This window comes from Brettanomyces bruxellensis, chromosome 7 (assembly GCF_011074885.1).
Source record: "Brettanomyces bruxellensis chromosome 7, complete sequence".
Classification (NCBI taxonomy): Eukaryota; Fungi; Ascomycota; class Pichiomycetes; order Pichiales; family Pichiaceae; genus Brettanomyces; species Brettanomyces bruxellensis.
Window position 1 is genome coordinate 1,469,530 of NC_054688.1, and position 16,611 is coordinate 1,486,140.

The 16,611-nt window shown below is 39.8% G+C and overlaps 9 protein-coding genes across 9 annotated transcripts; 3 read left to right on the top strand and 6 right to left on the bottom strand.

Moving 5' to 3' along the window:
• Positions 1-221: 221 nt before the first annotated feature.
• Positions 222-1,835, bottom strand: BRETT_005108 (uncharacterized protein; the record flags this gene model as incomplete). The annotated part of the gene is made up of 1 exon (XM_041283591.1): positions 222-1,835. One exon carries the CDS (start codon positions 1,833-1,835, stop codon positions 222-224), a length of 1,614 nt encoding a protein of 537 aa, XP_041136943.1.
• Positions 1,836-2,947: 1,112 nt separating this feature from the next.
• BRETT_005109 (uncharacterized protein) lies at positions 2,948-3,292 on the bottom strand (the record flags this gene model as incomplete). Its single annotated transcript, XM_041283592.1, has 1 exon — positions 2,948-3,292. One exon carries the CDS (start codon positions 3,290-3,292, stop codon positions 2,948-2,950), a length of 345 nt encoding a protein of 114 aa, XP_041136944.1.
• A 520-nt stretch (positions 3,293-3,812) lies between these two features.
• On the top strand, positions 3,813-5,087 carry BRETT_005110 (uncharacterized protein; the record flags this gene model as incomplete). The annotated part of the gene is made up of 1 exon (XM_041283593.1): positions 3,813-5,087. One exon carries the CDS (start codon positions 3,813-3,815, stop codon positions 5,085-5,087), a length of 1,275 nt encoding a protein of 424 aa, XP_041136945.1.
• A 7-nt stretch (positions 5,088-5,094) lies between these two features.
• On the bottom strand, positions 5,095-5,706 carry BRETT_005111 (uncharacterized protein; the record flags this gene model as incomplete). Its single annotated transcript, XM_041283594.1, has 1 exon — positions 5,095-5,706. The coding sequence occupies one exon, from the start codon at positions 5,704-5,706 to the stop codon at positions 5,095-5,097; it is 612 nt and encodes a 203-aa protein (XP_041136946.1).
• Positions 5,707-6,112: 406 nt separating this feature from the next.
• On the top strand, positions 6,113-8,032 carry BRETT_005112 (uncharacterized protein; the record flags this gene model as incomplete). The annotated part of the gene is made up of 1 exon (XM_041283595.1): positions 6,113-8,032. One exon carries the CDS (start codon positions 6,113-6,115, stop codon positions 8,030-8,032), a length of 1,920 nt encoding a protein of 639 aa, XP_041136947.1.
• Positions 8,033-8,227: 195 nt separating this feature from the next.
• Positions 8,228-10,669, bottom strand: BRETT_005113 (uncharacterized protein; the record flags this gene model as incomplete). Its single annotated transcript, XM_041283596.1, has 1 exon — positions 8,228-10,669. One exon carries the CDS (start codon positions 10,667-10,669, stop codon positions 8,228-8,230), a length of 2,442 nt encoding a protein of 813 aa, XP_041136948.1.
• A 350-nt stretch (positions 10,670-11,019) lies between these two features.
• On the bottom strand, positions 11,020-12,060 carry BRETT_005114 (uncharacterized protein; the record flags this gene model as incomplete). The annotated part of the gene is made up of 1 exon (XM_041283597.1): positions 11,020-12,060. One exon carries the CDS (start codon positions 12,058-12,060, stop codon positions 11,020-11,022), a length of 1,041 nt encoding a protein of 346 aa, XP_041136949.1.
• A 668-nt stretch (positions 12,061-12,728) lies between these two features.
• BRETT_005115 (uncharacterized protein) lies at positions 12,729-13,649 on the top strand (the record flags this gene model as incomplete). Its single annotated transcript, XM_041283598.1, has 1 exon — positions 12,729-13,649. The coding sequence occupies one exon, from the start codon at positions 12,729-12,731 to the stop codon at positions 13,647-13,649; it is 921 nt and encodes a 306-aa protein (XP_041136950.1).
• Positions 13,650-14,324: 675 nt separating this feature from the next.
• On the bottom strand, positions 14,325-15,569 carry LSC2 (succinate--CoA ligase beta chain; the record flags this gene model as incomplete). Its single annotated transcript, XM_041283599.1, has 1 exon — positions 14,325-15,569. The coding sequence occupies one exon, from the start codon at positions 15,567-15,569 to the stop codon at positions 14,325-14,327; it is 1,245 nt and encodes a 414-aa protein (XP_041136951.1).
• Positions 15,570-16,611: the final 1,042 nt, after the last annotated feature.

Consider the following 16,611-nt stretch of genomic DNA (forward strand, 5'->3'; position numbering starts at 1 on the left):
GGCTTCGGAGAAACCAGGGCGGACTTATGCGAACCAGATCTGGCGCTTATTTATAGTTACGACGAGAAAGAAAGTTTTTTTATTCATCTCCCAAAATATTTTTTTTTCTGCGCGGACTTCTATTCTCCTCGCAAGTAATCGAAACATTTAAGGCCAAAAATAAACGACTGAATATACGATACAAAAAAGTGAAAATTTAAAAAAAAAGAATGAAAAAGCTTTCAGACAGTGCTCTCGGGCTGGCTGCTTTGAGAGACCTTTTCTTGGTCAACAAAACCAGAAGAGATCGTGTTTGATGTCACTGGGGTGATAGTACGCTCATGTAATGCAATATTACGACCTGCAGTAGCTTCTTCATCGTTATCGGTTTTGGAATTCTTTCTGTGTCTGTACAAAAGATAGCCCAAAGTACCAATAATAAGGAAGACACCAATTGTAACACCAGCACCAATTCCACCAGCTCCGGCATTGGTAAGTCCACCAGAACTTTCAACATGTGTCTCACCACTTGCGAGAGAAGAGAGATTAACACCATCATCTTCGAGTTTTGTACCGTAAGTGTAGGCAGATGAGTACTGATCACACTGGGAAGCCTCGGATTCACAGCTATTGCACCACTGCTTGAGATTTTTGATGGCAACCTTGTTGATGTTGTCCTCAAAGTCGGACCATTTCATAAGATTATCACTAGTGCCAAAGATTGGATATGTCGTGAGTGGAACACCATCGTAGGTTCCATTCCTGAAGGAGAACATCACGTAGTAGTTGCTACTCTTGTCTTTGAGAAGGTCGAACACGTAAGTGGCACCGTAATTTGGCATTCCAGTGAAGTTGTCCGAGACCTTATTAAGCTGCAGAAGACCACTCATCTGGTACATGGTGTTATAGGAACCGATGAGATAGTTTATGTATGGCGAACCAGCGATCTTAGTAGCATTAAGATAGTGGTAGGCGGCACCAAGCAAGGCTCTTCCTCCAATAGTGAAGTTGTTCAAAGTATTGGATGCATCGTAAGAAATACCCCATTGGGCCTTATCAGCCAAAACAGCGACTTTTCTCAACAAAGTCTCGTTGTACTTGCTGGCGAGCTCCTTGTTGTGGATGTAGTTGACATTCATGAAGTCGAAAATGCTCATTGCATTGCCAAAGTTCAACTTAGACTTAGGATACTTACTCTCAGGGAGAATTTGTGACAATGACTGGTAGAAATCAAACGTGGACTCGTTCAACTTTTTGAACTCATCGCCAGTCTCCCATTTTTCGATCGCAGAGTCAGATGTTGGGCAATTTTCTGTTCCTTCAATGTAGAAATACTCATCGGAGGTTTCCTGCTGGATATCCATGAAAACATATTGATATCCGTCAAAAGGTGCAGAAACCTCGGTACCATTTGACAAGGCAGAATCATCCTCATCAGAGAGTGTTGAGTTCGAGTCCAAAGCACTAGTTGGTGGGTACAAACCTTGCAAGAACGACAGTTGCGAATATTCAAGAACTGTCTTTGCTGGACACTGTGAATACGTTTCGCCGTAAACGAAAACACCTTGATCATTCAAGCCATCAATCCTGAAGTCACTAGATGTTTCATTGCCATCTTCAGTGAGACCGAAGTATCTCTTTCTGTAAAAACTACCTGATGCCACTTGCTCTTTTGCACCTAAAGTAGTAAGAACCTTTGCTGGTTTTGTCACTCTGTCATTATGTCTTCCAAAGATAAAAGTACCAACACATTGGTAATCGTCCGGAAGGCCGCTTGCAGAAACATCCGAGTCTGCAACCGCTGATCCGGCGAATAAGGTCAAGCCCAATAAAGCGAGTGAAGTTGATGATAGCATCTCTGTAAGTGCTGAAATATTGCAAAGCGAAGGTTACAAAAACAACTCTATTGAAGGAATAAAATGCATCTACTTCGTCGATTAGTAGAACAGCTAAAAAAAAAGCTATCGGATATTATGTCCTTTAAATACAATCATGCAGTTGTATAATTGTGCCATGATAGTCTATCCGCTTCTTCATTGATAACACAATTTTCTACCTTTATCTTTGCTTGCTAGCTAGGAATCTCTGTTCTTGCTGAAATCAGCAACCCGCTTTTTTTTTTTTTTTTTTTTTGACCTGGCTTTATTACCGAACGGGAACCAACTAAAGGGACACAGTGCATGAAAAAGTTTTTTTTACTGAGTTCTTATCGCGCCGAATAACGACTATTTTGGAAACAGCACCGGCAATGCCGAGTCCTGCATCAAAATACTACAACTGGTGGAATGACCAACCTCGAGCGGAGAATATATAATCTCCTTTGCAAAGAGAATTTTACACTTTGTATTTTTATTCATTCAGATATAGGGGCACATCGGGCCAGTGGAGATTAAACTGTAATTGGAGCTTATCTCATGTTCAATATTGAAGAGTTCGAGTTCATTTCACTATGCCCTACTCTGAAAGCAGCTAATATTGAATAACATTGGCCAATGTCACTTACGCATAAAAAATTCCCTATTTTCTTTCATTGAATTGGATGCCTTTTATTTTATGGAGATGTCATTTTTAATTGTTTACCGATCTATTGTGTAGACAGATGGAAAATAACCGTAATTGTATTCATTGCATTATTCGAAATCCGGATCATGGATCCTTCTTTTTCTTTCTTTCGGCGCTAAAAAGTCCAAAAATTGCATCCGTTCGTTGTATATTCAGAATGGCGAGATACTGTAAAAAAGCACATATTGATGATAAGACACAAAAGTCACACTTTACAGATAAAGGGAACAATAATAAAGAGCAGATAAACCCGTGTCTAGCCTGGATGACCTCAATAGGTTGCTTTATATTTCAGTTAAAACTACAGAGAGACAGCAATTAAAAAACTAGGGTATAATTCATGCTATAAACAGGATAAATATATACAAAAGATACATGCAAATAAGAAGGATATGGAGAAAAATCATCACTGATTTTTTCTATCTTCTTCCAGCTTCACATCACCTCCAACTTGTTTCGCAGCGCATAATCGAACCCGTTTGAGCTCATCAAAGCATTTCGAACTGTAATTTGTGCTATTATTCTGAAGACAATGCTCATATTTGCTAATCATTTCAGTACAATTCTTTTGGATCCGTTGGAAAGACTTCACGTCTTCTCTCACACATTTTTGTAATGCCACCTGGTATTTGATGCAGTCTCTTTTATCTCTGACTTCCGGAGATTGCATGCACTTATTGAAACCCAAAAATGACTCAGGACATGACTTTGCAACATCTTCCATTATTATATCATCGAGAACTCTGGACATTGTAGTATTTCGAGAAATCTGCCTTCTAAATGCTAGGTTAAGAGCCCACTGACAAAGGACTGTTGCAAAAGGATCCTTAATTGTATACCCTTGATGTTGAGCAGAAAATGACAACCTTATATCTCGAAATGTTGATGTTATCCAAGCAACAAAGCTTAATCTCCACTTGAAATACTTGGAAATATTGCGGTGTACTCGTTTTTTTTTTTTTTTCATTTCCTCGGATAGATAAATTTCACGTTCGGTCTCCGCTTAACTAAAACTGGCAACATGGTTTAATATATTTGACCAGAATCAGACCAAATATATCTAATGAGACCTAACAATTAGACATAGCAAAAAGAAATAACAGTCAGATATACAATATAGGATAAAACAGACCTTATAAGCCGGATAAAAAACACCAAATCGGATAACCTACAATTCTAACAATCAACTGCTTTAAAGATCGCATTACATTGTCTTCATTAATAACAAAGTATATAAAAGTACATCTATCTAGCAGCAACTATGTGGGAAAATGACCGACAACGAAAAATCAAAGAGAGTGCTTAATTTTCCTTCGTTAATATCCAAAAACCCAAATCTTGCACAATACTATAATCAGCGGTTGAATGTTTACAATTTCGGTTCAAACGATGCTGTAATCGAGTTGACAAAAACACTATTTGAGACTAATTTGAGTTTTAAAGTAAAAATTGATGATAGCAAACTCTGTCCTCGCTTTTTCAACAGATTAGATTACGTTATTTTTATAGATCATCTTCTCCGGAACACATTGTCAACCGAAGCTCATTTTAGAAAAGTTGAACACGAAGTCAAGTATGTTGGACTCGATATCGGCTGTGGACAGATTGCAGTATACGGGTTGATGTGCGCATCAGTGATGAAAAACTTGAAATGTATGGTTTGCACAGATATTGATGACGAAAGCATAAAAACAGCAACCGATAATATTTCCAGAAATGAGCTAAATGACAAATTAATTGCGCTGCATGTAGACAGAAGCGGGAATAGCTTTGCATCACTTGCAGAGATGCTAACCGATGCAGATACCGATAAAACAGCTGCATTCAGTATGTGCAATCCGCCATTTTACTCTTCGTGTGCAGAGATGAGTTGTAAAAACGCATTTAAACGGCAGAAAACCAATTCGATGGGTGAATATGTCACTGGAACGGAAAATGAGCTTGTTACTAATGGAGGTGAGCTTGCCTTTATAAGGAAGCTTGTCCAGGATAGTAAAAACGTATCAAATAAGCACTCTGTTATCTGGTTCACCAGTTTAGCCGGAAATTACAAAACTGTAAAAACACTAGTGCAGAATGATTTTGCACAAGATCCGGATTTCAACTTTGGGGTGCACAGTTTTGTAAGTGGAAACTCCAGAAATGCCACCAAGAGATGGATTATATACTGGAGTTTCAGGCTCACGAGACCACCGATAGGAGTTTCTAAAACGAATCTTGTTGGTTCGAGGTATGAGTTCACGGTCAAGTGCAGCCTGTCTATAAAAATCAATGAGGATGACTTAGCAAATCTAAATGATATTAAATGCGAAAGAATCAACGCTGATGTCCTTTTGGTCCATTTTCCAGGTGATCGCTGGTCCCGAGCATACAGACGTTCATTAAAGCACATCAACAATGCCATACAGCAAAATGATGATTGCTGGTTTAGAATAGAGAACGGATCAAGCCATATAGTAATATATTGGCTGTATGGGACCCGTCACAAGCTTTTCGAAAGCTTTTGCGGATTTCTCAGACGTCTAATTCAAAGCAAAGAATGTTGATTCACCATCAAAGCTTTTTTAAATATCCCTGCTGGATCAAACGTTCCACATCCGCCTGTCTGACAAAAAATTGCGAGTCTTTCGTTAAATTAAACACTCCGTACTCAGTTTGTATTTCTCCGGCATCCTTGAGGACCCTGACATCTATAAAAACACCTTTTGGAGGTTCCAATGACCCACCCAGGTCGACATCGCTCAAGGAACCCTTAAATTCACTCACAAGTTCATTATATCGATTGAGATACTCCTGTTCGTGTTGTGATAAATTTTCCATTACTCCTCGCTCTATTTCCACATTTGCCCACACCAGATTATCAATTTGCTGTGCCCGTTGCCTCTGATATGCTAATAAGCAGCGTTTGTTCCTTCTCATGCATAAATGTGTCACAAAAAGCTGGCATTGCTTAACTTTGTCAGTTCCACTAGGTAAGAAACTGTTCTGCGATCCACTCAAAGAATCACGTTGGGCCTCTTGGGTCAATATATCTGCCTCCCTCTGTAGGTCACGTGTCTCATTTACCACTGATCGCACTGTGTTCTGCTGATAAAGTGGAATTTTATCCAAATTCTGTGCCCTCTTTGCATCCACTATGAGTTTATTTGCTTGATCTCCATACATTATTAAGGTAACGTCAACGCAGACTAATGTTTTATATTATAGGAGTGCGCCGAATATTTGGCATGCATGTAATCACTGTGGTGAGTTCTGAATTATATATTTCATATGATCAATATGACGGATAAAGATAAACAATTGAACACGCAGCTGTAAATAAGAAGATTCGAGTGTGCATGTAGTAATTTATCGTATTCAAAAAAAATAAAGTGAAAAAAACGCGACGCGACTCTACACATTTTGAAGATCATGAATTTTCCGTCTAATATGTTTACATATATATCAACATATTCATCCATAACAGTTTTCGATTAAACAATTCCATTAAGATTAGGTTTCCAATAAAAAATTGCATCTCTTAACTATAGAAATTGTATAACAAAGGGTTGAGCCTTTGAAATAATACGCAATGCCTAGTACATACGGAGGAGCAAAGAGTGGCTTTATCCGGCATGATTTTACATCCAGCAGACATATATCATCATCAGTTTCACTTTCCCCAACAAAACACGAGCAGAAGAATCAAATGTTACTATCAGAGAAGCAAAATGTTGTTGTCTCAAAGAAAATTGTTTTAGCAGATAGACCGTGGACACATCAAAAGAAAAGAATAGCTAAATCTTGCACTAATAGGCGTGACACGACTTCAAATTCCGGGTCAACAGGTCTAACGACATTATTTGCATGTCTGGACGGTTTAGCGACAGATAATGATGAGTCAAATGATAGCAGATTGTCTAAGAGAAGAAAGACAACTTTTTTTGGATCTCGTGTATCGAACTATTATAATCCTAGTGAAGATTCATCTAATCAGGACTCTTCAGATGATTCAGATGCTTCAAGTAAGGACGAATCGCAAGAAAATTGTGTGGATGAGAGTATAGGAACGATAATAAAGCAGTTAGGCAATGTGAGGGAGAAAATAGATATGGATAAAGATCTAAATAAATGCAGAGCTCGAAAATTGGCACGGTATACAACATTTGTGAGGAATATGTCACTTAAAGGTCGCACATATGAATCAACAAGGAGTTTTAGAGCCGATGAGCGGACAATTTCCGATGATGATGATGATGATAGCAGCGTTGATGATGACATTATAGAGGATTCAAATGTCATAAATACAAACACAAATACAAATCTATCCTCCTTAGACGGGTTGAGCAGTGATAAAGTACTTTCGACGTTGGATCTACGAACATCTGGCATCAACACGCAAAATAAAGAGGAGCTGGAGCTTTTTATGGAAGGATATGAAGCAGAAACCTCATTTTATAACCGAAAAGATGTACTTAAAGAATTCTTGGAACAAATACGCCAAAGGCCATCATTTGCTAAATACATTTGCAAATTTGGGTTTCCCGCCATGTTTCTAAATCAATCTTTGAGGAAAGACAGTAAGGTTGAGGATATATGCAGTCTTTGGCTTATGATTTTTATGGAATTGTTAAAGTCAAGCACAAACAGCAGAATTCTGTCATCATTCTTCCGGGCTATACCCAACCAACCTGAATTTATTCTCACTCTTTTGCACAGTAAGAAAGATGAGGTTAAAAGTGGTATTCTAAAAGTTTTGTGCAAGCTGGTTGATGTTTCGACAGACTTCGATATTACAAGATATTTTCAGGAAGATGAACAGTCTGAATTTATAAAAGAGCTCAGGAATTGCATTGAAAGCTCTAGTTTAAGCATTGAAAGCACCGATCAATGTCTAAGGATATACCATCGGATGGTGCTTACAGGAAATGTGGGTGATGAGTTATCGTTTTACAAGCTAACATTATCTATTATGAAATTTGTGAGGGATCGTACCAAATGTGAACAGAGGAAACTTGCATCAATCCTGAAGCTTGGAATATCGCTAACAAGCAGCCTGAATCATGAGGAGGATGGACTCCGAAAGAAAATACGAGACGTTTTATTTAACAGGGAAGTGTTTTCTGGATTAATTGAAATAACCATATCGAATATCGGAAGCCAAGACGGAAATCAGCTATCGTTGTTTGCACTTGGATATCTAGTTAATTTTGTGGATGAGAGTAAGTATCTTCAAGAATGTGATCGTTCAGTATTCAAGAAGTTGAAGAAGGTATTGCATGATAATATGGGAGGAGCAAATAGCCAAACAGCAGAGACTCATGTTGAAGGGTATTTGGCTTTGGTTTACGGGAAGCTACTCACTTATAAATCACTAAATGCTGATTTAAGCATTGATGAACAGGAAAAGGCCACACTTATAAATGTATTAAGGAGATTTGAGGAGCTAATATCGTCCAATATTCAGATAAAGAGGAAGGTAGACCTCATATTGAAGCAACTAGAATCGTAAGTGTGCCATTCAGTAAAAGCGAAGCGAATTTAGGAATATCCGACACTACAATAGCTAAATAGATGTGTATAAATGCTGAAATGATACCCGATAATAGATCCTATATAACCACATGGTGTATTTAATAACTTCAGTAGGCCTGCAGCCATCACTCCAAATCAATTGCTAGATTCTAGTATACAAATAAAAGCATGTCTAAATGGTGTTGAACTCGGCACTTTGAGCAGCAGCGGCCTTTCTAGCCACACGGAACATCTTGGATTTTGCATCTTCACGTGGTCCCTTACTGTGAGACTTGGAACTCTCGTTAGCAAGCTTTTTTGGAGTCTCACGTAGTCCAAAGGACTTTGCCAAGTGTCCCAAGTGGAGCTTTTTGAAGTTGAAGCAGTCTCTTTCAGAGGAAAGATGCGTAGTGTATGCTCTAGTATGACTAACAAAGGCATTAGTGGCAATCTCCTTTGCTCTTGGATTCTCAAGAAGCCACCTCTCTGTGTTAAGCTGAAAAGTTGTGGCATGAACATCCCAGTCACCTTCTCTCTTTGGCACGTTTTTGGACCTGGCCTTCCTCTTTCTATGCCTTTTGTCATTCTTATTCTTATCATCGTCACTTTCAGTCTCATACTTGGCAAATGCACTCTTCAATTGATCCTCGAAGTTCAAATACCGCAAGTTCTCCTTTTTATCCCCGTGAAGAGGCTCGATTTTCTTGATGTAGTTCTCCTCATCTCCCGGAAGTAAGAAAAGTGTCGAAAGACCAGATTCTCCCACACGTGCTGTTCTTCCCACTCTGTGAAGATGATCCTGAAGTGTGAAAGGAGGATCATATTCAACGACATTCTTGATGTTTGGTAGATCAAGGCCTCGGGAAGCCACATCTGTACAGAATAAAATCGAGTGTGCGTACTGGTTGTTTTTCGCAAAGTGGCTCAAGGTGGCAGTTCGAGCTTCTTGCGATAAAGATCCATGGAGTTTGTATATCACCACATTATCATTTATCAACGGAGCTGTCATGGCCGTCACTTTTCCTAACTGTGCCTCCTCATCATCATTGGTATCTCCACTTTTTTCATTCTGCCTGCTTCCTTTACCGTCCCTCCTGCCGTATTTCTTTGCATTATGTCTTCCTTCCTGACTATTCTTTGAACTCTGTTCACTTTCCTTCGGAAGTCTTCTCTTTTTTTGCACGGTAAGTCTCTTTCCCGTTCTTGTCAACGCTATGAAGTGGAAATCGACCGAGTCCGAACACGAGAAGAAGACGATCGTCTTGGAGTTCTTCTGGGTAGCAGTATCCCCAACAGAGTTATCATTTGTGAGATTCTTCAACCTTGCCGAAAGAGTCACAAATCGGAGTTTAGGAGGAACAACCAATATCTCCTGCACCAACTGCTCTGGTGCCATCATGTCGTTCTTTCCGGACCTATTCTCTCCCTTGGTCTTGCCATTATCAGTGGTGATAAGCTTGGCATCCTTAAGAGACATCTGGCCAAGCTTTTTAACTGTTCCTTCCATGGTAGCAGAGCAAAGAATGTTGACTCTTTTGGCAGGAAGACAGTTTTGCAAGTTTTGCGGCAAACGGGGTTCGAACACACTCTCTAGACACGTCAAGAGCTTTCCGATGGCCTCCTCAAAACCTAAATCCATCATTCTATCACCCTCATCCAAAACCAAGTATCTGACTTTGGACAAATCCAACTTGTTTGTATTTTCAATATGATCGGCCAACCGCCCTGGTGTGGCCACCAAAATATTCACACCTTTGCGAATTCGGGCCTTCTCGGACTTCTTCTTCTCTCCTCCAATGACAAGCCCGGGAACTATCCAGTGGCATGCCGAACAGAGCTTGTTTGTCAAAAACTCGTATGTTTGGGTTGCTAATTCCCTGGTTGGCGACAACACAATTGCGAAAATTCCACTTTTGCGATTCACGCTACCATCACTCGCTCTCATGAGTCTCTCTATAATCGGAACAGAGAACGCTAAGGTCTTTCCCGATCCGGTTTGTGCTTGTACAAACATATCATCATCTCCTGTAATAAGAGCTGGAATAACCGCTCTTTGAATCTTTGTTGGCTTTGCATACCCAAGTTTCTGCTCAAGGCATCTGCAAAGCGTTTTGTTGATGCCAAGCTTTGCAAAATCAGCGCTTTCATCATTGATCAAAGGTGCGTTAGATGGTTTTAATTCCGCTTTGGTCTCCTGATTGTAATCACGCTTCTGAACCTCTGGATTTGCCGTGAAAAGCGACGAAACAAATGTATCTCCTTTACCCCCGTTGCTTCCCCTTGTTTCTTTTGTCACTCTTTGTCGTTTGTGAGAAGTTGTTCCTTCTTCTTCACCATGTTCTTCCCCATCTCTTGATGCTTGTGCTTCTTCGCCATTTTCTTCCTTCCTACTATTGTTTTGCCCCATTCTTGCCCTTCCTCTTTTCCCTGAAACGGGAACTTGGTTTGGATTCACATTGCCATCATCCTGTTTGTCCCTCTTGTATTTTGGAAGTCTGTTTTCTAGTGCTAGTCTGGTTCTTCGTCTATCTTTCCATCTTCCACCTACTATCTTCTTTTTAATTACTGGCTTCTTTTCCGTGCTCGAGGAAACAGCCGCAAAGTTGAGCAGCATTCCATCGTCTTCGTCCGACATGTTTCTTCGTGTATGTCAAGTTATCTGATATACTTTAAACACTGATCGGAAAATACTCAACTATTAAGATGAGACAGAAGAGACTAACAGTGATACCGAGTCAGACTTTTTTGGCTGAGAAATTTTTTTATCAACTTTGATTATCTCGAGTTTCCTAGTTGGGATGTGTGGTGAAAAAAAAAATCCTCGAGGCAGACATCAAGAAAAAGTAAGAACTAGCTTCACAAATAATAATAAAACAGGTTAATAACTAGTCGACCAATACATAAAATAAAATCACTTAAATAATTCAAATATAGATTTGTACAATGCTAAGAAAAATCCGAGAACAGCAATACTTCGGTAACCGGTTATATTGGTTCATTTCCACTCTCCTTAAAGCGCTTTTCGGTATCAAATATCTTCTGAAATAGTGTTTCCAACTTTATTTTCATCCAAGCCCTTTTTGACATAAGTTTAGGGGAGAAAGGCTTTTCAAGTTCATCATTGTGTTCTTCTAAATTGCTTGTCTTGTCACTTTCTAGTATGGCTTTTCTTTCCTGTTCAAAGTTAGGATTTTCTTTGACTTTGAGTGAGCTTTTTCCTGAGCATGGCACATTTAAAAATGGGTATTCAGGAGACTGTTGAATAGTGTTTCTAAAACTATTAACATCTTCTTCTGGGTCATATGACACAATATATCCATTCACTGAGGAAACAGGTTTTTTTGGAGTATCTTCCTGTTTTTCTTTGTTCTTATTGCAATCTGCTTGTCCCGTTGAAGAAAACAGTTTCAAGAGGGCTTTTTGATTATTGCTTTGATGGCCACCTTTATTTTGGTGTGTGTTTTCATAATTGTTTATGTTGATGTTTGATATTTCACAAAGTGGAAGTTTATGAGCCTTCGTTTTGCAATTCTCAGTTTTGACCAAAGTTTCCTCGGCTTTTTTCTGTACACTTTCATTGGTTCTGTTCTTTCTATTTTCCTGTTGTTGCACTAATTGCTCATTATTTTTGATTAGTATTTCCTTATCTTCTTTGAGAGATTTAATAGAAGGTGAAGGAGACTTCTTCTTTAGTTGCATAAAGTCAATATATACCTTGCTTAGCACTTTATCCGTTTCTTCTCTTAGAGTTTTGTTTCGGGAGAAGGTCTTTAGTAAGATACATATTTGCTCGTTTTGAAACTGAATTTTACTTTCACAATTTTTTGGGACACATCCAAAGGTTTTTAATGAAGTATTAAATATATCCACTTCATCAATTATTTTGGATATATGTTGTATAATCTTTTTTAATGCATAATCATTATGAACTGATGATTGCAAGCTCAACTTGAGCTGCTTTAGTTTTTGCAGTATGCAGGAACAACTATTAATCAATTCATTTGGCTGCTCACAAATATTTTTCATTCCGTGTTGGTTTATGTATATTCTTTCTATTGCACACAAATCTGATAAAAGTGTAGCTCTATGTTTTTGCTGGATGGGAACTTCACATATGCCTTGGTATATCAATGCCAGGATTGAAAGTATATTATAAAATCTTTGTGATGAAGCATTATTCCGCTCTAATACTCTGTTTGTCTGTCCTGAATTCTGAGTACAGAATCTAAAAAGAGTAAGCAAATTGTTTAAAATGATTTCAGCCAGGTTAATGTCTGAACAATTCTTTAGTATATGATCCGAAATGTCTTTGATATTCTGCTCTAGACTATTTAGGTAGAGTTCGATATTCATTGAAAAGAGGTGTATGTGACTGTAAGTATTTTAATACAGTGTAAGAAATAGGGAATGAAGAATAAAGCAATATACAATATGTATCAAGGAGCTAGACGCCGAATAAAATTCAAATTGTAGAAAAAATACAGGATTCGTTTGATTGAAAGATGACGTTTCCCGATTTGATGTTTACAAAATTTTTCAAAAAAAAAAAAAAGATAAAAAAAGAACTTTCAGATTAGAGGATGGATGGAAGGTTGTCACATTTAACTGTGCAAAACACTAGAAAGTGGTGGCAGGGGACAAAGCTTGGATACAGATCTGCATAATATATTCATAATATTTATTATACACACGCAATGTCGTCACTTTTTGTCAAGGATGAGTCTGATGATGAAAAAGAGATCGAAGTGAAGGCCGAACAATCAGATGAGATGGATGTTGACAAAGAAGTTTCAGGCAATAAAGAAAAGACTAACGGTGAAGAAATAGACATCGAGGAACCCGAGTCAGATTTATTTGGACAGCGAAATGAAAAGGATGAGGAAGACGATCCAGTAGTGGAAGAAATTCCAATTCACATGAACCCAGACATTGCAGAGAAGTTACAACTACTATTGTTACAATATACGACGAGATCGAACAAGGCAGGGAAATACGAACCGGGAGGCGAGCTTCCAAAGCAGTTTCAGTATAAGGAGAGGTCCGATGTTGTGGAAGTTGAGCTTCCATTTGATGATACGAAGTTTTTCAGCAAGGAGAAAGCAGACAAGTGGGATAAAATCAGAGGAGAGCGACTTCGAGGTGTTGTGTGCAAGAATGACAATTGTAAGTACTTTATGGGACGCGTTGGTACGGACAAGGAGCTACACTTAGTACCAGTGAATGGAGGAACGGCACAAATGAGGCCAGATTTCAGATATATAGATGAGTTAAAGCTTCGAAAGCTGAAAGAGGAGGCTGAGAACGAGAAGAAGAGCTTGAGGCCGGAACTATTGCGTGAGGAGGAGAAAAAACCGACGATAGCATCGATGCATGTGGTGCAGATGACGGCAAAGTCGTCAAACAGAGCTGCTCCACGACTTGGAGGTGCTCTCAGGAGTGAAAAAATTGAAAATGAAGAAATTGCAAAGAACTTCGAGTATTTGGGTCAGAAAAGCTATGATTACAAGGCAATGGAGGGTGAAATAGAAGGAGCTGGGCACGAGGATAAGGAGCTCCGGCCTACAGAGACATCCTCTGAGTATTTCGGGAAGTTGATGGGGATGATTGGAGCTTAGGAAGGCAGGAAGGAGTGTGTATAAGAGTAGCAATGAAAGGATTAAAATAAGAGAAGTGTAGGTAATGAATTTACTATGATAAGAAGATCAGCATAGATGATGTATATAAGAGTAGCATTGGAAAAATTAAAATAAGAGAAGTGTAAATAATGGAATAAGAAGAGCAGTATAGACAATTGGTGCATAAGAGTAGCAATAGAAGCACTATAATAAGAGAAGTAGTGTAAGTAGTGAACAGATCGTACTAAAGTACTAGAATATAAGAATAAGAGCAGTAGCAGTAACCAATCAATAATAATAAGAGAAGCAGCATTATAGATGATAAGTGTAATCGATGAAGATAGTACCACTTAAATAAAGGCCAAATTAAAGTAAGAGCTTTACAGTAATGGATGAACGATAATAAAAGAGGTAGCAATGACAAATGAACTATAACGAGAGATGCAGTACAAGCAGTGAGCAGATACTAGTGTAGTACCAGAATATAAATAGGAGAAGCAGTGTTAACCATAAGCATTGACAGGTAGCATAACACATAGACTACCGAGTAAGCAAGAACTACACCAACACAGAATACATACAACCTACTACCACTCAATGTTATCATAATAAAATAAAAAGTACGAAGCTAAAGACATAACGTTAAAAGTAAATCAGAAACAAAAAAATCAGAGCTTAGATCTTTCCAAGCTCGACAGCCTTCTTGGCAGCCTCGTCCAAGTCAGAGTACAAGTAAAGGTGCTTCAAGCCACTGTTCTCGATCATCTTTCTGGCAATCTCGAGGTTGGTACCACGGAGTCTGGCGATGACAGGAACCTTCAAGCCCAAATTCTTGGTGGCATTGATCAAACCATCTGCAACATAGTCGCATCTGACGATACCACCGAAGATGTTGACGAAGATGGCGTTGACCTTCTTCTCGGACATGATCAACTCAAAGGCCTTCTCGATGGTCTTTGGGGTGGAGGCACCACCAACATCAAGGAAGTTGGCAGGTGCACCGCCGTACAACTTGACAACATCCATGGTTGCCATGGCCAAACCGGCACCGTTGACCAAGCAGCCGATGTTACCATTGAGCTTGATGAAGTTCAAGCCGTACTTGGAGGCCTCGACCTCGTCTGGGTCCTCCTGCGACACGTCTCTCCATGCAAAGACGTCCTTTTGCCTGTATGCGGCACTCTTGTCGAAGTTGAACTTGGCGTCAACACACTCGATGTCGTGCTCCTTGGTCTCGGTCAAAGGGTTGATCTCAACCTGGGTGGCGTCCTTCTCCTTGAAGATCTTGTAAAGAGTTTTGATGTCTGCGGCAGCCTTTGGAACTGCATCTGCAGTGAATCCCAGGCCTGAGGCGATCTTCGTGGCCAACTCATCCGAAACGCCCTCGTTGATGTTAACTGGGAACTTCTTGATGGCCTCCGGGTTCTTCTTGGCCACCTCCTCGACCGACATACCACCCTCAGACGAGGCAATGATCATCGTAGACTGATTCTTTCTGTCCATGACCACCGACAAGTATGATTCGTGAAGTGGGTACTTTCTCTCGACGACGTAGACGGCAGAAACGGGCTTTCCGGCGGCTCCCGACTGCTTCGTGATCAACTGGTGGTTGAGCATCTCCTTGGCCACCTGCTTGACCTCCTCGGCACCTTTGACAAGATGCACTCCCGACTTGTAACCGGTGTCAAAGTGTCCCTTACCTCTTCCTCCAGTGAGAGCCTGGGCCTTGACAACAAGATCATCCGTGCCCAACTTCTTGGCGGCCTCGTATGCCTCCTCTGGTGTGAAAGCTGCGATTCCCTTAGGGGTTCCCACTCCGTACTGCTTCAACAAAGATGCTGATCTGAACTCATGAACCGACAAGAATCTCACCTGAGAGACACGCTTGACGGCGTTTTTCGATGCTAGTCTTGCGAACATGATGCTGCTTAGTGCTTAGTCTGTGTTTGCCCTTGAGCTGCTTGCCAACCTGCTATGAATAAGTGAAGAAAATGGGGCTTTAAAAACAATTGATGTGTGTGCCCTGAATGTGCTGTGCGAAATAATCAACTCTTCAAAAGATGCCACGATGGATCAATTGACGATTGCTGCTGTGAATGTGAGAAAAACGATACAACTAGAAACAGAAGCGTGTGAAACGAAAGAAAAAAAAAGAAGCCCTTCTACTTTATATTAAAGTGATGTGCAGAGGAGAGAAATCTGCTTCAGATGCGGAAACTGGTAAAATAAATAAGATACTGCCAACGCAACGGAACGAGTAGGACGGAAAAGAGAAAAGTATTAGGAAAAAAAAAAGACCTGAGGCAGGAAAATTATTCATGACAATAATGGGAAAAGGGAGAAAGTAATAATGTGAATAATAATAATACGATCGGGGTATTGAGAGGGGGAACAATAGGTGCGCCCCGGCAAAAGTGTTATTTTGGTGGGTTAATAATGGACGAGGTGGTGTGAACTGCGGTAGCCTGAAATGGCTCTGTTCAGCTAACATCTGCCCATATCCCTCTTACATAATTCTCTTTGCAAACATCCCATCGCAAAACCGTGCTCTACTTAACCTCAATTCATCAGCTGCCTCCAGCGGTTATTTCTATTTGCTTTTAGCGCTCACCCTGTGCCAAAATTATACAAAGCAAAAAAAAAAAAGGTCGGTGTTTCCAGCCAGACGGATTTTTACCGTTAAAGACAAACAAACAAACAGACAAATTAACAAATAGAAAACAATCCAGAGAGACCGTATAATGTGATATAATGAGATAAACACGGTTTGGTCTATACATCTCCACCCGCATTCTTTCCATTCATCTCTCCACTTACAGTTCAGCCTCTTGAAAATCAAAGTTCCGACCCTGCACAAATGGGCAAGCTCTGGCATTTTCCAGCATGGAAAAACATCCAGTATCCAGACGCTCTCGAAACATTGCTGTAAACGGCAAGGTCGGCACAAATGCTAGCCGCCCCA